This window comes from Zalophus californianus, chromosome 8 (genome assembly GCF_009762305.2).
Source record: "Zalophus californianus isolate mZalCal1 chromosome 8, mZalCal1.pri.v2, whole genome shotgun sequence".
NCBI lineage: Eukaryota > Metazoa > Chordata > Mammalia > Carnivora > Otariidae > Zalophus > Zalophus californianus.
The window spans coordinates 36,395,870-36,414,695 of NC_045602.1; the positions used below are offsets into that span (position 1 = coordinate 36,395,870).

The 18,826-nt window shown below is 43.6% G+C and overlaps 1 protein-coding gene across 6 annotated transcripts in view; it reads left to right on the plus strand.

Moving 5' to 3' along the window:
* ACOXL (acyl-CoA oxidase like) overlaps positions 1 to 18,826 on the plus strand; it is a 357,812-nt gene that overhangs the window by 47,460 nt on the left and 291,526 nt on the right. For 3 of the 6 annotated variants that reach the window (XM_027621418.2, XM_027621416.2, XM_027621419.2), the window contains exons 3-5: positions 4,711 to 4,794; positions 14,582 to 14,668; positions 14,996 to 15,094. In XM_027621418.2, coding sequence (XP_027477219.1) covers positions 4,711 to 4,794; positions 14,582 to 14,668; positions 14,996 to 15,094 — 270 coding nt within the window. Of the gene's footprint in view, positions 1 to 4,409; positions 4,546 to 4,710; positions 4,795 to 14,581; positions 14,669 to 14,995; positions 15,095 to 18,826 lie in introns of those variants that run through there. The other 3 variants (XM_027621420.2, XM_027621421.2, XM_027621417.2) reach the window with 3 other exon arrangements.

Below are 18,826 nucleotides of genomic sequence, written 5' to 3' on the forward strand. Positions count from 1 at the left end.
TTCTAGCAGTTTTGGGGTGGAGTCTTTTGGGTTTTCCACATACAGTATCATATCATCTGCAAAGAGTGGGAGTTTGACTTCCTCTTTGCCGATTTGGATGCCTTTGATTTCTTTTTGTTGTCTGATTGCTGTGGCTAGGACTTCTAATACTATGTTGAATAGCAGTGGTGATAGTGGACATCCCTGCCGTGTTCCCCACCTTAGGGGAAAAGCTCTCAGCTTTTCCCCATTGAGAATGTTATTGGCTGTAGGTTTTTCATAGATGGCTTTTATGATATTGAGGTATGTAGCCTCTATCCCTATACTCTGAAGAGTTTTGATCAAGAAAGGATGCTGTACTTTGTCACATGCTTTTTCTGCATCTATTGAGAGGATCATATGATTCTTGTTCTTTCTTTTGTTAATGTATTGTATCGCGTTGATTGATTTGCGGATGTTGAACCAGCCTTGCAGCCCAGGGATAAATCCCACTTGGTCATGGTGAATAATCCTTTTAATGTACTGTTGGACCCTATTGGCTAGTATTTTGGTGAGAATTTTCGCATCCATGTTCATCAAGGATATTGGTCTGTAGTTCTCCTTTTTGATGGGGTCTTTGTCTGGTTTTGGGATTAAGGTAATGGTGGCTTCATAAAATGAGTTTGGAAGTTTTCCTTCCATTTCTATTTTTTGGAACAGTTTCAGGAGAATAGGTATTAATTCTCCTTTAAATGTCTGATAGAATTCCCCTGGGAAGTCATCTGGCCCTGGGCTTTTGTTTGTTGGGAGATTTTTGATGACTGCTTCAATTTCCTTAGTAGTTATAGGTCTGTTCAGGTTTTCTATTTCTTCCTGGTTCAATTTTGGTAGTTGATACATCTCTAGGAATGCACCCATTTCTTCCAGGTTATCTAATTTGCTGGCATAGAGTTGCTCATAATATGTTCTTATAATTGTTTGTATTTCTTTGGTGTTGGTTGTGATCTCTCCTCTTTCATTCATGATTTTGTTGATTTGGGTCATTTCTCTTTTCTTTTTGATAAGTCTGGCCAGGGGTTTATCAATCTTGTTAATTCTTTCAAAGAACCAGATGCTAGTTTCGTTGATCTGTTCTACTGTTCTTTTGGTTTCTAGTTCATTGATTTCTGCTCTGATCTTTATGATTTCTCTTCTCCTGCTGGGTTTAGGCTTTATTTGCTGTTCTTTCTCCAGCTCCTTTAGGTGTAGGGTTAGGTTGTGTATTTGAGGCCTTTCTTGTTTCTTGAGAAAGGCTTGTATTGCTATATACTTTCCTCTCAGGACTGCCTTTGCTATATCCCAAAGATTTTGAACAGTTGTGTTTTCATTTTCATTGGTTTCCATGAATTTTTTTAATTCTTCTTTAATTTCCTGGTTGACCCATTCGTTCCTTAGTAGGATGCTCTTTAGCCTCCATGTATTTGAGTTCTTTCCAACTTTCCTCTTGTGATTGAGTTCTAGTTTCAAAGCATTGTGGTCTGAAAATATGCAGGGAATGATCCCAATCTTTTGGTACCGGTTGAGACCTGATTTGTGACCTAGGATGTGATCAATTCTGGAGAATGTTCCATGGGCACTAGAGAAGAATGTGTATTCCGTTGCTTTGGGATGGAATGTTCTGAATATGTCTGTGAAGTCCATTTGGTCCAGTGTGTCATTTAAAGTCTTTATTCCTTGTTGATCTTTTGCTTTGATGATCTGTCCATTTCAGTCAGGGGGGTGTTAAAGTCCCCCACTATTATTGTATTGCTGTCAATGTGTTTCTTCGCTTTTGTTATTAATTGCCTTATATAATTGGCTGCTCCCATGTTCGGGGCATAGATATTTACAAATGTTAGATCTTCTTGTTGGATAGACCCTTTAAGTAGGATATAGTGTCCTTCCTCATCTCTTATTACAGTCTTTGGTTTAAAATCTAATTTATCCAATATAAGGATTTCCACCCCAGCTTTCTTTTGGTGTCCATTAGCATGGTAAATGGTTTTCCACCCCCTGACTTTCAATGTGGGGGTGTCTTTGGGTCTAAAATGAGTCTCTTGCAGACAGCATATTGATGGGTCTTGTTTTTTAATCCAATCTGATAGCCTGTGTCTTTTGACTGGGACATTTAGCCCATTTACATTCAGGGTAACTATTGAAAGGTATGAATTTAGTGCCATTGTATTGCCTGTAAGGTGACTGTGACTGTATATTGTCTCTGTTCCTTTCTCATCTGTGCTGCTTTTAGTCTCTCTCTTTGCTTAGAGGACCCGTTTCAATATTTCTTGGAGGGCTGGTTTCGTGTTTGCAAATTCCTTTAGTTTTTGTTTGTCCTGGAAGCTTTTTATCTCTCCTTCAATTTTCAATGAGAGCCTAGCTGGATATAGTATTCTTGGCTGCATATTTTTCTCGTTTAGTTTTTGCTTGACTTCTTAAAATAAACCAGTCCAAATGAATCCTTAAATCACCATCAGAGGATTAATGGCAAACTCATATTGGCGTTGCCCATCAGATCTAATAGCAAAGATTGCTGACTTGTGCAGAGACTGGGGAAGGAAAATAATCATCATAAATAATTCATAATGCACTAAGATGGCTAAGTTTGGGGTTGATTCTTTAGCAAATGTGATTGAATTTATTTCAAACTGGTGAGTAAAAATGACCACAGTTGGACAGCATTAATGACAAAGGCATGCTCTTGCATCAACAGTATAAATGGAGGGAATGAAATATGAAGAAAACTATGACCAGTTGGGGATTCTGAGGGATTTACTTACTCCTGATGGTTTAGGTTTGGCCACAACAGAGCAGGTGGTTTAAGGTAAGGAAAGGTTTGTTGTAATGATGTAGGATGGGGTGACTCTCAGGAAGATCACTTGGGCACTGGGATGTGTTGATGTCAGGTGTCCCCTGGGGACAAGGCTGGTGGTACAAAATAAGGGTGCACTGACAATAAAGTCTGGGCCACCTAGGGTCCTGGGACTTCTATAAGCTTCAGAGTGAGGGGTGGGGGCAAGATGTCCATATGAGGAATCTGAAGATCTTTTTTTTTTTTAAAGATTTTATTTATTTATTTGAGAGAGAGAGAATGAGAGATAGAGAGCACGAGAGGGAAGAGGGTCAGAGGGAGAAGCAGACTCCCTGCCGAGCAGGGAGCCCGATGCGGGACTTGATCCTGGGACTCCAGGACCATGACCTGAGTTGAAGGCAGTCGCTTAACCAACTGAGCCACCCAGGCACCCAAGGAATCTGAAGATCTTGTTTCTGGCCTTGCTTTTCCACTTACTAGGTGATCCTGGTTGTACAAGTCGTCTGACCTCCTGAGTCTAGACTTTTCTATCTGGTTACTTGGGGTCTGTACTTCCTTTCTTGCTTAGCCTCTCATGGAGGGTTGTGAGGAGCCACAGGATAGAGGACACATGGGCCCTCTGAAAAAGTCTGCAAATATCCGCTACAGTTTTTTTTTTTTTTTAAATTATTTGCTGATAACTACCTCTCCAGTTAGGATTTTGAAGCTGGAGCCATACAATGGTTCATGCTCAAGCTGGAGTTATTTTAAGAAATAATCGATACAAGATGCATTGGGTTGGAGCCGCCATAAGAGTCATAAATCTTGACAGTCTGCTGTTTGATAAAATTAATAATGCTTGAAAGAAACATTGTAAAAACCTACAGGAGGAGAAAACCTAGTGCGTTTTGGGGAAAGAACTTAAGCCATTGTGGAAACAGAGTCACCCTAGGAAGGTTGGTTACCATCCTGATGCCAGTGGGGCAGTTTTCAGGCACAGGTCCACACAGGCGCACACACACACACACACGTGTGCACAAACCACACATGTACACACGCATGTACACAAGGGTAACAAGCACCAGCTTTGTTGGCTGGGTCTCAGAAGAGACTGGAGAATAAGGAAGACTAACATTAATTCCAACAGTGGATAATTGCAACCTGCGCACTCAGGGGCCCACCACCTTCTAAGGAAATGCCGCCTGCCTCTGACTTTTAAAAATGAAATAGCCTCAGGGTTTTTGCCCTGTCTCATTTCTCACTGGTGAAGAGTATACTCGCCTAGCTTTGGGATTTGTGGCTGTTGTATACAGCGACAGAGAGGAGGGCAGTGAAGGGGGACTGGGACCTCATGGTGTTTAATATATCCAAGCCCTGGGTTGGTCTACGGCTAGAAAGGAAAGTGAAGAATATTGCTTTTGCTGTGTACACAATGTTCCCAAACCTTCCGGATCCTCTGTCTTCCCACCAAGGTTGTCGCGGGGACTGGAGCCAGGCGTCCCCTGTTGGTGGGAGCATTGGTCCACCCCACGTGGAGACGCGGCGGGCCCATGTTGCTAGGCAGAACCGTCGTTGCTAGGGAGATCCCGCCGTTGCTAGGCAGAAGCATGGAGGGTGTCGGACTCGGGGAGCCGCGAGGGACAAACTCGGTTAAGGAAGCACAAGGCCCCCGGGGGAGTCTGTCAGCAGCCTGCCCTCCGTGGGGATGAAGTCGACTCTCCTCATAGGTGGTCAGAGACTGGAAGGCCACGTTAAAAACCTGGATGAAAACGTTTATTTCAGTAGGGTCGTGGGCGTATTTAAAATTCAAAAATTGCTTTTATTGCGGTGGAGTTTTATTAATAAAGTAACATACGTTTATTATGAAGATGTTAAGTTAAATTAAAATGTTAATTTAATTTTAAAATCATAAGGAAACCTTGACATTGGGTCTGTCATGTTTTCAGGCAGAGAAAACAAAGAATTTTGTCAGTCGAAGCCTGGTCATAGGAGAAGTCCTCTCCATAGCGGACATGGCCACAGGAGTAAAGGTGAGAGGCTCTGGGCACCCCGCCCTTCATTAGCTGCTACTTAGTTTTGAACGGCAAGGAGCACAAAGTAGAACCCCACAGGTATCAGTCTGTTTACTGGAATAGATGTTTGTAAAATGGTACACCTTATGACCCATCCCCTTGATTTCCTCTTTAACCATTATATTCAACCTCGTGCTTGTTTGTTCTTGGCTTTTCTTTTTGTTTAGTTGTACTGCACTGTCAAACAATTATTTTCATTTGTTTTAATTTTTAGAAAAAGTCTCATGATTTACTTTCTTCACTTAAATATGATCACTAAGATCAATCTGTATTGTGGCATGCCACGCCTTCGTACTTGTTTTTTTAAATATTTTTATTTTGAAATAATAATGCTCACAGGAAGTTACAAGAATAATACGTAGAGTCATATGAACTCTTTACCCAGTTTCCCTCTGTAGTGACATCTTATACAGCTGTAATGCAATGTAAAAGTAGTAAATCACCACTGCTACAGTACTGTTCTAGTACAGTACTAGACTATAGACCTTCTTCAGATTTCACTAGCTTTTACATACACCCCAGTGTGTGTGTGTGTGTGTGTGTGTGTGTGTGTGTGTGTGTGTGCGCGCGCAGTTCTATGCAGTTTGGTTCTATATATGGATTCATGCTGTTTCATCACCACAAAGAAACTTACAGTGCTACCCATTTGCAGTTGTACCCAGTTCCCACCTCATTCTTGTTCTTAGGCTACCACTAATCTATTCTCTATAGTTTCACCATTTTGAGAATGATATATGGATGGAAGTTCATTCATTTCTCATATTCCTTTGTGTGAATATGCTACAATGCTTGGAATTCTTAGCCTTCTTCATTTTTGCTGTTCATATGGGTATAAAATGGCATTGCACCATGGACTTGCTTTGTGTATCCCAGCTCATCAGGAATGGTGAACAGAATAGTCCAGTGGGTGTGATGGCCATGGCTCCTCATGGTACCCTAAGTCCCCACTGGAGGGCCATTTGTGTAGGCCTGCATATGCTCTCCTTTCTCTCCCTGGACACCACTGTGCCTGCATCCAAACATTCAGTCCTGATGTCCCCAAAGGGGAGAAATTACTAGAACATGAAGAGAATGATCAGACAGGAAAGACAGGTCAATCATTGGTGAATCCAAAATGGCAGTTATTTTTGTTTTTGCCTTGTAGACATTTAAAAATGAGTAGGAATTAAAAACAAAGAAAATTGTGAGTTCATCGGTGGTGAAGGCACCCACCATTAGATCCTTTGTGGGAGACTGGCTTCCCTGTGATTTCAGCCGGGTCTCTTCCCTCCTAGTTGGGTTGGCTGTGGCTTACAGACAGAAGAAATTCAGCTGAGATGCAACAAATAGATTCCTCTCTCAGAAATACTAGAGTTCCCTGATCCTGATCTAGATTCATGATCCTCAGTTTGTGTTTTTTCCATATTGCTCTCTACCTTCTTCTTTTCAGCAAGCGTGTGGTGGGATATGACCATGCAGAAATCCCCGCTGGGTGTTCCAGCATTCTAGGTGGGGAACCGTCTCCTCGGCATCTTTAGGGTCTTGCACTGACCCTAGTGCCTAGAATTACACAGGGAATGTTTGAATGAATAAGGGAGGAGCAGCCTGCAGTTTAAAGCAGACTTAAGACACATTTCGACCACTTGCAATGTGTGGACCTTATTTAGATTCTGGTTCCAACAAACCTTAAAGAAAAACTATGTGTCAGTGGGGGAAATGTAAACATTGGATATTTGGTCATATTAAAGAATTATATTTTTAGGTGGGGTAATGGTTTTTTAGAGTTACATTTTTAGAAAGACTATCATTTACAGATGTATAGGAGATATTTAGGGATGAAATGACAGGATGTCTGGGATAAACTTTAAGATTACCTGGGATGTAGAGTGGGAAAGTGGATTGGGGGATAAAGCAAAATGGACCATGAGCTGGTCATAGCTGAGTTCATTATACTCTTGGATTTTGGTTGAAATTTTCCAAAATAAAAAGCTTTTAAAAAAGTTTTGCTCCTGAGTATCCTAGAGGAAAATATGAATAGATTTAAAGATAGGTCTTGAGGCACCTGGTGGTTCAGTCAAGCGTCTGACTCTTGATTTTGGTTCAGGTCGTGATCTCAGGGTCATGGGATCGAGCCTGCATCAGGCTCTGGGCTCAGCGGGGAGTCTGCTGGAGATTCTCTCTCTCTCCCTCTCCCTCTTCCCCACCCCCCCCATGCTCTCTCTCTCTCTCTCAAATAAATAAATCTTTAAAAAAAAGAAAGAAATAGGTCTTTAAAAATGCTTCCCTGATCGTGTCACTCCTCTGCTTAAAACTTCTTCTCCTTATGCTTTAGAGAAGCCCTCCTAGTTTTGATATGGCCCATGGATTCTTGTGTGGTTTGGCCCTACTCACTTCTCCAGATACCTTCTGTCTCACTTTGTCCTCCTCCCTAGGAGACCTGACATATTGGCCTTCTTTCATTCTTCTCATCCACTTTTGGGCCACTCTTGCCATCACCCTAGAATGGAATTTTTCCCCTCCTTCACCTGCCTGACACCTGGTCATTCTTCAAGTCCCAGACCAAGTGTCCTCCCCTCAGGGAAGCCTCCCTCAAGCCTGCAGTTTAAATCCTATCTACTTGTCATCTGTCTTTGTACCTTTCAGTTGTCTGCCACAGTATGTGCCTGCTTTGATCTTTTGAATTTAGTCATGTGTCTAATTGCTGTATGTCTCTTAGCACCACTAGAAAGCAAATTTCTTGAAGACTATCATCCCCTACATTCGTGTTATATAGTGTCAATACAGGAGAATCAAATGAATATATAGAATCGAAATGGGCTTACTAGCAAAGTTAAATGTAGAATTACCATGTGACTCAGGAAATCCATTCCTAGGTATATACCCCCCAAAATTGAAAACAGGGACTCAAACAGATACTTGTATGCCAATGTTCATTTCAGCATTATTCACAATAGCTAAAGGGTGGAAACAAACCAAATGTCTGTCAACAGAAGAACGGATAGACAAAATGTACATACATATGATGGAATGAACTTCTGGCACATGTTACAACATGGATGAACTTTGAAAACATGACTCTAAGTGAAATAAGCCGGACACAACAGGACAAATACTGTATGATTCCACTTACGTGAAATTTCTTGAATAGGCAAATTCGTAGAGACAGAAAGCAGATTATGGGTTACAAGAGGCTGGAGGAGCAAAAGAATGGGGAGTGGTGGCAGGGCACAGAGTTCGTGTTTGGGGTGATGAAAAAGTTTTGGAGATAGTGGTGATGGTCGCACAACAGTGTGAATCTAATTCATACCATTGAATTGTATACTTAATAATGGCTTAAACGCAAACTATGTTAAATGCATTGTGCCACAATAAAAAAAAACTTTAAAAATTTAACAAAAGTTATCATGAATGCTGTTTGCTTTCCCACACATCATTCATTGCAGAGGACTTGTTTTTCTTGTGCTTGGATATCCCAGACAGTTAGAAGAATGTGTAGATGGTGCTCCGGAGTCCAGCCCGGAGGGCCGTTGTCTGTCTTTCCTTTGGGCAATGGAGGGAGATGTGGTGTGCTCAGAACAGTTCCTGTGAGCCCTGGGTTGGTCAGGGTATCCCCAGACCTCGCTGCCAGCCCACGAGCAGCTGGTAACCTCTACCTGCTTTCCTTTTACACCTGCGCATGGGCTGGCTGTCAGCCTGATGAGGGAGTGTCCGCAGCAGTTCATCTAAGTCATCTGTGCCCCACAGGCCTGGGCCCCTTTTCTCTCTCCCTCCACGTCTGTGTTATCCAAAGGCTCTGGGTGTCCCTGAGCGTTTTAGACAAACATAGTTGGACTAACACAGCCAAGTGGTGGCAGGGCCAGGGGCTGGCTCTGAGAATGACTCACAGGGAGGTTGGGTGGGAAAGTGAGAGGTGCCAAGAAAAGACTTCCTTTACTGAGGGCTTTGAATCCCTGCTTTAGCTTGGGAGCCAGCCCCCAAGATCTTCTACCAGACACACTGATGTAGTCCGGAGGGACTCTAGGGCCCAAAGAAATATGACATCCTTCCTTTTCTTCTTCCCTATGACTATTCCCCTTTTTCTTTATCTGAACCACCCTACTGTCTGTCTTAGTTTGTTTGGGCTGCCATGATAAAATACTACAGTTCATGTGGCTTAAATATCAGAAATTAATTTTCTCACAATTCTAGAGGCTGCCAAGATCAAGGTCCAGCTGATTCAATTCCTGTAGATGGCTGCCTTCTTACTGTGTCCTCACATTGGGTTTGGGCAGAGAGAGACAGACAGAGAGAGCACTCTCTGGTATCTCTTATAAGGGCACTAATCCCATCATGAAGGTTCCACTAATGACCTCATTTAAATTTAATTAGTTCCCAAAGACCCCATATCCCATATCCTAATACCATCACATTGAGGGTTAAGGCTTCAGCATATGCATTTTGGGGGAAAGCCAATGCAGTCCACAGCACTATCCTTTCTGGGGTCACCATTGTGTCAAAAACCACTTGCAGTGCCTCAGTGTGTTCCATTTGCTCTTGGAATGAAAAGAGTCTGAATGTAGTTGAACGTTCTTTAGGGGACCCACTGTTGGACTATGGTGTAGGAAGGGCCCGGCCTATCATAGCCATTACACTGGCAGACTTCCTGGCGTGCATGACAGACCTGCCTGGTCCATCGTGGCAGGGAGACAGTCAGAATGACGTGGGTTTACTTCCTGTCTCTAGGACTTCACAGTGAAAGTTCACAAACATTTCTTTTAATCTAAGTTCATGATGGGCGACCTTTGTTTTCTCTTCTGCTAATGCCCATTCATGGGCTGTGTTCAGATTTAAATTGATGATGCCTATGAGGAGCTGCATGCTATGGCTGACATGTAGCAGGAACTTGGTAAGTGGCCAGGATGGCACTCCCCCAAGATGTGGCCCAGAACCCTTCCTAGCAGTCTTCTAGGTAGTGGCTCAGTCAGTGGATTGAGGTGAAATCAACCTGTGTTCCAGCTCCAGCCCACTTGCTTTCCCTGCCATGGTGGGACATGTTGGTCATCACTTGGCAGTGAAGAGGCCCCATCCTTGAACCCCCTCAACCTGCCCTGACCGCAGTTCCCAGCCCTCAGGTAGCTCTGACCATGGCCTCCAGAGGCTACTGCCAGCCGTCATTGGGCATGTTGTGCTCATGACCTCATGTACCTGATGTAGCTGTCCTTCTCCTCCTCCAGAAGAGTGAGAAAGGAGAGAGGGAGCTTTCCCAAACAAACAGTGCAAGGTGGGTATAGATTTAGAGATTTTGTTAGGTGTCCTCCCCTTTGTTTTATTTCCTTGCCACTGTTTTCTTTGGTCTTTCTCAGAACAAATAGACTTCTCTGGGTCCTGTCTGCTGAGGTGGGCTGGAGGCCAGGGTGCCCACTGGGCAGTGAAGGCAGCGAGAGGACACTTGGCCCTGCTCCCTTGTGATAGGTTAGTGCCCTACTTCATTCAGTTCCTGCATCCCTGTCTTAGTGAATCGGTCCCCTCCTCCCTGCCTCCTCTTGCAAGCAACCCCTCACCCGGCCCCCACCAAGCAGTTAATGGGCTTTCATCCATCTGGAGTCTCAGGTTAAAAACTCAGGGGTCACCTAGAGTCCTCTCTTGCCTTCTTCTCCCAAATCCAACCCATCAGCTCTCTCTCCAGAATCTACCTTGAATACCCTTACTTCTCACCAACGCAGTCTGGCCACTGCTCACTGGCTTACCTCAGTGGTTGTTTGGTGGGCACCTCCTTTCTGCTGGCTGGGCTGGGCTCCATGCTCCTCAGAGGAGGCCCCTGCTGAAAGCTTGGGTCAGGCGAGAGAGTCATTTGCTTGGAACCCTCAGGTGCTTCCCCTGCATCGGCCCCATTGGGTCAGATTATCTGCTTTCAGAGAACGTGGCTTTGGCAACACACTGACCAGCACTTAGGGGAAAATCCTCACATTTTAAGTGACTGTGTGGACTGGGGTCACGCAGATACCACCTGTTAACTACTGCAGTTTCTGCAAACCTACAAATTTCCTTCACCAGCCCAGTGCTCCTCCTAATGACATTTAATGGATGGAAGTTTTCAAAAATGTGGATAAAATATTCTCCCCAACCCCCCTTTCTAAAGAGGAGGAAGGATTTAAAATCCAGAGAAGGAATATATTTGTAAATAATGCATTAGCCACCAACTAGAGAGATTTAGGGGTGGAAAATTCAACCTGTTTTAGTTTTAGAAAAATGCTTTTTTTAACTTGATTTCCAAGATGATTAATGGGGGGAAAAATCACTATTTGGATTGATTGCATCTTCCTGAGGTTGGAATTAGTAATGTGATTTTCAGTGTCATGATGATTCCGAGGATGCTTAATGATTCTCCAAATGAAAGCACTTCATATGTCAGATGTGATTAATGAAATCCGTCTGTCATGATGTCAGAGCTGTTAAAGTTGGTAAAGTGCCCTTTCAGACAGTTAGTACCAGGCCAATCACACATGTGGAGTGTGGGGACTGGTTCTTGCCCGAGGCTGGTGACAGTTCTTGGGTGGGAGTATCTGAAGATTCCATTCCTGCCATTTCCCTTCCTGCAGGGTCTTCCTTAGGGTTACTGTGTCCACTAAAGCTCATTCAACTGTAATGACCCCAGGGAGAAAGGGTATACCTATTGGCTGTTGTAACAGAAGAGTCCAGAGTGCAGCAGGTGTGGATATGTGGGACCTGGTCTCTCTCATGTCTCTGCTTTGTCTCCTTCTCCCTACTGTGACTTCATCTGTTGGTTTCATACACCAGCTCTCATGATGGCAAGAGCAGCCAGCAGCACTAGGCCTCCATACTTCCAGATTCCATTGCAATGAAAAAGAGAGAGCTTCTTTTGCCTACTAGCTCACCCATGTGTCCCGGAGGATGCTATGGTTGGACCCACCCAGAGCACAGGTCTATGCTGAAGCCATCCCCTGTGGCCAGGATATTATAGATATTATGCAGGTTGGCCAGTCCTGGTCCTAGGCTCATCCTAGAGTTGGGGGTGGAGGTCAACATCAGCCACAAACCACTTGGACTGACTGTGGGAGAGGAGGGCTCCCCAGAGGAAAGCTGGGGTTGGGTGGCCGGGCAGAGGAAGTCATGCTAATCTGCAGACACAGCCAGTGTCTATACACTTGAGCTCTTCTGTCTTTGTCATCAGTCCCCTACTCCCCTCAAATGGCCCCACTCCAGCTACCCTTCCTTCTCATCTTCCTTCTCATCTTCCTCCTCATCTTCCTCCTCCTCCACTTCCTCCTTGCCAGCAATACTTTTCCAGGGTTTATAAGAGACCAAAGTACTTGGCAGTTGACCGTCACTGAATTCTCGCAGCAACCTTATGCAGTGCTATTAGGCATTAGGCAGCTTGGGTTTGGACCCCAGCCCTGCTCACCATCTCAGGGTACAGCCTTGGACACGTCACTCCTCTCTCTGAACCTGTGTCCTTGTCTGTCAAGTGGGGGTGATGAGATGTTTTTCCCAGTGTGATTGTGAGAATCCCAGTGGGCTTGTGTGTATGAAGCTCAATGCTTAGAAGGGTGACTGTTCAGTAAGTGGGAGCACTCATCACGCACTACATTTGTCAGATGTGGAAACTGAGGATTGCCATTTGTCGAAGGTTCCTCAGCCAGTGGGTAGCTGAGGGGTGCTTTGAGCCCAGGCTGTCTCATCCCTGGCTGAATGCCTGCTCATTATGCAGCATTGCATTTTTCATCCGCTTTCCTGTTTGCTGACTGTTTCTCATGGTAGGGCTCACCTCTGCAGACTGGGCCAGTGCCTGGGATCAGTGCACAAATACTTTGTTACACATCTTCTACATACCAGGCACTAAGCTAGCCCCTGAGCAGATGCGGCAGACTGAACGTTCAGAAGTATTTTTGTGAGAAAAACAAAACTGGAGGTATCACAATTCCAGATTTCAAGTTATATTACAAAGTTGTAGTAATTAAAACTGTATGTGTTACTGGCATAAAAATAGAGATGTACATCAATGGAATAGAACAGAAAACCCAGAAATAAACCCACAATTATATGGTCAATTAATCTTTGACAAAGGAGGAATGACTATACAATGGGAAAAAGACAGTCTCTTCAACAAATGGTGTTGGGAAAACTAGACAGCCACATGTAGAAAAATGAAACTGGACCACTTTCACCATACACAAAAATAAACTCAAAATGGATTGAAGAACATAAATGTGAGACATGAAACCATAAAAATACGAGAAGACAAAACAGGCAGTAATCTTTCTGACCTTGGCTGTGGCAACATTTTTCTAGATATGTCTCCTGAGGCAAGGCACATAAAAGCAAAAATAAATTATTTGTGACTACATCAAAACAAAATGTTTCTGCACAGTGAAAGAAACAATCAACAAAACTAGTCAACCTACTGAATGGGAAAATATATTTGTAAATGACATATTCAATAAAGGATTAATATTCAAAATATATAAAGAACTAATACAACTCAATACCCCCAAAACAAATAATTCAATTCAAAAATGGGCAGAAGGCATGAACAGACATTTCTTCAAAGAAGACACACAGATGGCCAGCAAGCACATGAAAAGGTGCTCAATATCACTCATCGTTAGGGAAATGCAAATCAAAACTACAATGAGCTATCACCTCACACCTGTCAGAATGGCTAAAATCAAAAACACAAGAAACAGGTGTCGGCGAGGATGTGGAGAAAAAGGAACCCTCGTGCACTGCTGGTGGGAATGTGAACTGGTGCAGTCACTGTAAGAAATGGTATGGTTTTCTCAAAAAGTTAAAAATAGAAACTACCCTACAATCTAGTAATTGCACTACTGGGTATTTACAACCAAAATACAAAAACACTAATTCGAAGGGATACTTACACCTCTATGTTTATAGCAGCATTATCTACAATAGCCAAATTATGGAAGCAGCCCAAGTGTCCATCGACTGATGAATGGATGAAGACGATGTGGTGTATATATGCAATGGAATATTACTCAGCCATAAAAAAGAATGAAATCTTGCCATTTGCAACAACATAGATGGAGCTAAAGAGTACAATGCTAAGCAAAATAAGTCAGAGAAAGACAAATACCATATGATTTCACTCATATGTGGAATTTAAGAAACAAAACAAGTGAGAAAAGGGAAAAAAAAGAGACAAACTAAGAAACAGACTCTTAACTATAGAGAACAAACTGATGGTTACTGAGAGGTGGGTGAGGGGTTAGGGGAAACGGGCGCCTGGGCGGCTCAGTCGTTAAGCGTCTGCCTTCGGCTCAGGTCACGGTCCCAGGGTCCTGGGATCGAGCCCCGCATCGGGCTCCCTGCTCTGCGGGAGGCCTGCTTCTCCCTCTCCCACTCCCCCTGCTTGTGTTCCCTCTCTCGCTGTGTCTCTCTCTGTCAAATAAATAAAATCTTAAAAAAAAAAAAAAAAAAGAAACGGGATGGGGATTAAAGAGTGCACTTATCATGATGAAATAAAATGAAAAAAAAAGTAATTTGGTGGGCTGAACTGGATGAAGGACTGATGCTTTGTGGTGTTGGGGTGGCCTGTCCAAGAGAGACAACCATGAGCTATGCCTGCAGAAAGGAACTGGAGCATTCCAGGCAATAAAGGGGAAGGGCATGCATGCTTTGCCACTTGTGGGGCTTATGTAAAGCTTGATGAGCGGAACAAATTCTCCTTGAATGGAGTTTGGCCAGGGGTTTAGTTGTCATTAAATTGTTGACTCTCACTAACAATGGTCTATATTGTCCTTGTTTTCAGTGTGGAATAATTTATTGGCTATTTGGTGGTGCCGTCAGGAACCTTGGAAGTCCAGAACATGTCACTAAGTGGCTTCAGCCACTCCAGGTATGGCAGGTACCTCAATAGATGTCTTCTTCTATGGAGAGCCTTAATTCGTACTAACTAGATGTGTACGTGTGTGCATGTTTGCAGAGATAGAAAATAAACAAGAGAATTAGTGTCAGTGAGAATCTTGTTCAGAATGAGAATTTCAAGACTATTTTTTAAAAGAATTGTCATGTTGTTATCACATTAGCTGTTACCAGGCTGAACTCTTAGAATTATCTCCAACTCACCGCTCCCTCTCTCACCCACATCCTTGATGATCAGAGGTCTGCAGTTAGAGCAAGCATCTGACAAGCTAATTCCCTTCTAATATTTGGCAAACTCCAGGAGCAGAAATACACTGGGATGTTTGCAATGACCGAGAGGGGCCATGGGAGCAACGTGAGAGGGATCCAGACTGAAGCCACCTTTGACCTCTCTGCACAGGTGAGGATTCTGCCCATCGTTTCGCAGTTCAGAGTGGCAGGAAACCTGTTGAGGACCAGACTCTCCTTCTTCCTGAGGTCAACCTCACATCCTCTGTGTGTTCTCTCTGGCCTGAGGCACTCAGATTTAGAACAGTTGCCCAAGCGCTTTAGTGGAGGGAGACATATGCTAAGCCTTCATGTGTCTAATGTCAGACAACACTTTCTCAGCACCTACCATGTGCAGACACTGCTTTGCGCACTTTACCTGCTCTTGTTAATTGGACGCCTTGTGACAACTCTGTGAGAACAGTACCAGCGCCATTTTGTCATCCTTCCCACCCGCAACGAGTAAATGACTGGAAGAGATGCTTTTGTTTGTATTCCCCTTTGCACCGTGTTGCAGGAGGGCACGGTGTGCGCTGGTGTTTCCTTACCAGGAGCCAAGCCCTCATTACTGGCAGGAAGCAGTGTTTTTAACCGTGACTGACAGGAAAATTCACATGGCAACCCAAACAGAATCTCACAAAACAATCTTGCTTTTACTATCATTAGTATATGTGGTGAACTTCATTAGTTTCCCTTCCATTCTCATTAATAAAAAACAGTTCGTCAAGACACTCTAAATTGATCCCTCTCCATGAATGTGTCACAGCCCGCAGGGCGAAATCACTGCTCTATAAATCTAAAGAAGTCTCTATTTCTTTAGTTCCTACTCCCTCCGAATAAAGAAACTATTTACTTCTTTCACTGTCCTTCGTAGTTCCTTGTTTGATACTGGGTTTTCCTAAGAATGACAAAGGAATACATAAATTTTGAAGTTCTTTCTAGACGTGGGTTTGGGTAAATATATGTGCAAGCTCGGGGCAGGAGTGTAGGTGTGGCTACTCAGTCTATTCTTCATTTTTGCTGAGTTTGTCCTTTAGAATCTGAACTTTGGTTAGCAGGTTTTCCTGCCCCACAAGTGCTAGTTAGAGGTGATCAGGGTTTAGAATGACAGATTCAAGCGAGGGTTGTGTTGGAATATGTTCTTCCTGTCCTCCTGCCCAGGTGCTAGTTCTCTACAATAGTCAGTGATGTCCAAGGTCATACATAGCAAGAATAAGGACTGAACTGAATGCTCACTATGTGCCAGGCTCTGTATCGAACACCTTCTGTATACTTTACCTTATTCCCTCGCAATAACCATCCCATAACATGACGGTAAGCCACTTCTGGTAATTTAGCACATGTTGCTAGACATCAGGCTAAGCACTCTACGTGTAACATTGTGTTAAATATCCTATAGTTTTCTAGGAAGATACTATTGTCCCTAATTGTTAGGTGGAGAAACTGAGGCTCTGATAGGTTAGGAAACTGACTCTGCATCTGCAGTTAATGAGCGAGTCTGCTTCAAGTGAGACTGCCCCTAAGAGCTTAGCTTTCCTGCCAATGGTGACGTGACAACCAAACATCTTTTGAGTGTTTGGTTGGTCAGTTTTTTCTTTCCCTAAACCACGGTAGTGAGGTCACCCTGCTCTCATTAAAGGGGAAAAAAGAAACCCCACCCAGAATTTTTATTTATTTGTTTCTTCTGACAGTTATTATTTTTTCCCCACAAAAATCATTTCCCTGGGCGGGTCCCATTTTCCCTAAACAGCATAGATGATTTAGCTACCTGGCGTGCTTCGGCAGCTGTTGCCTTCTGCAGGGGAGTTACAAAGCTGCAGTCATGATGGTGAGGAGACTCCGGTGAACGCTCTTTCTCCGGTGGGAGTGAGAGGGAGAATAAGCCCATCATAAACTCAGGCCATTGAGGATTGACATAACGGGGAATGGATTTCTCCTTCATTGCTTTCAGTGTTTCCCCCTTCATTTCCCTTTTAAAATGGGAGAGCATATCAAATGAGCCCTCTCTCCCTCAAGGACTGTTTCAATCTCTTACATGTTTTGGTTATTCATTTCGGTGGGTTGGCTGTTTTATTTTTATTTTTGGACAGTGGCTCAGGTAGTGGTAGGGATAATTAAGAGGTAACAGAGAATTTTAGTTTTACAGTTTATGCTAAATAGCAAAAATGAGGCTACAGGCTCTTTGGGCAAAGCCTTTTTTTTTTCTTTTTTTTTTTTTTAGTGCTTACAGTACTGACCATTTTGTTGGCCTTCAACAACTAATTATGGTAGGAACTGACACACGTGGTGTGCATTATTTAGATCACACTTTAATGCCAGCATTTTGGCTTGTGCAGACTTTCCCAAATCAAGGTTTTTGCCAGAAGTGACAAGCCTTCTTTCCCAGAGTGTCTCAGATGTTTATGGGGATGGATGGCCTCCTGTCTCTTCCCTATCCCACCAGATCTTTGCTGCCAGGTCAATGTTACTCTGCTACTTCCCTTCCTAGCCTCGAGGGGTAAGCGTCCCTTTACCACACGGGTTTTTTTTTTGTGTGGTGTTTTTGTTGTGGTTGTTACTGCACCCAGCCTCAAATAATTCCTTTCTTTGAGCAATCCTGGCTGGCCTGATAAGACAAGGGCAGTCTCCAGGGACTTCTCTTAAAAAGATTCAGCTTGTCCATTTATGTTTCTGAAAAGCGCTTGCACATGTTAAAAGTTTCCTTGTGCAAACACATGTCAGAGAATGTTTTCTTAGGCTTCAAGAATGTATTTCTTGGCCAGTGGGAAAGTATAGTCCATAGACTTTAAAATCTGAACTCTGAGATAATCTTTACATGATCAATCGCTTGCTGGTTTAGTTCAGTGACCTCTTCGATATTGTCAGCTCCAATTAGATGTGCAGTTCTGCTCTTTTGCCATTTCCCCTGGATTCCCTGACCTGCCCCAGGGACCCTGTATTCAGAGCTGGCAGTTACTGTGAGTACCTCCTTGACAAGAGGTTTCAGGGTAAGCCGGGTGGCGAGCTGAATCAGAAGCGAAGAAGGGAGCATTTCTATTGTGATTCTGCACTGGCTTCCCAAGAGGAGGAGAAAGAAGACCCAGGTTAAGCAGAGCCTGAAAACAAAAACCCTGCATCTTCTTCTTGACCAATGTTAATTTCAGACTGTTTGGAGCTGAAATCCTTGGTCATATGATGGAGACAAACTGGGTGGCATATTCTAAGATTCTTTCCCCTATAAGATAGAGAATTATTTACAAATGCTTCAATTTAAGGGCTTACGCATTTGGGGGGAACTTTTAATTATTCTATTCATTGATCAAGAAAATGGAGTGGCAGGATCTGAACCAATCATCCAAAGGCTCAAGTGAGGTTTTTTTTTTTCCTTTTATAAAAATCACGATTGTGTGGGCTGAGATTCTAAGCAGTGGTGGGAATAGGTCATGGGCGCCTACTAATCTTGCTTGCATTTCCAGCATACAGTTTGGGCCTTCAGTTACTTGCCATTTAAACAACAGAGCCATATCATTGAGGCAGAGATTTTCAAGGCCTGGGCAAGAGTGGAGGGCATGAGGAACCAAGTGATTTGTCCAGAAGGTGCAATGCCCAGCAGACAAGATAAAACACACAGGCGTGGACTCATCCACCTAGGGGCCCCAGATCCTTAGACGTGTCATCCTTTCTTGTGTGAACCTTGCCGATGGGGTGTTTGGGAGTGAGAGCTGAGTATATTATCCCCAGGGGCTTGGGGGTTTTGTCTTCTCTTCTGCCGTGAAATCACCTGATTGCGTCCTGCTAGAGGACGTGGATCTGTTTCACAGTAATCATTGTACTGAGCCAAGGAGTCGAGATGAGCCATAGGAAAGGAAAACTCTGTCACTCTTTT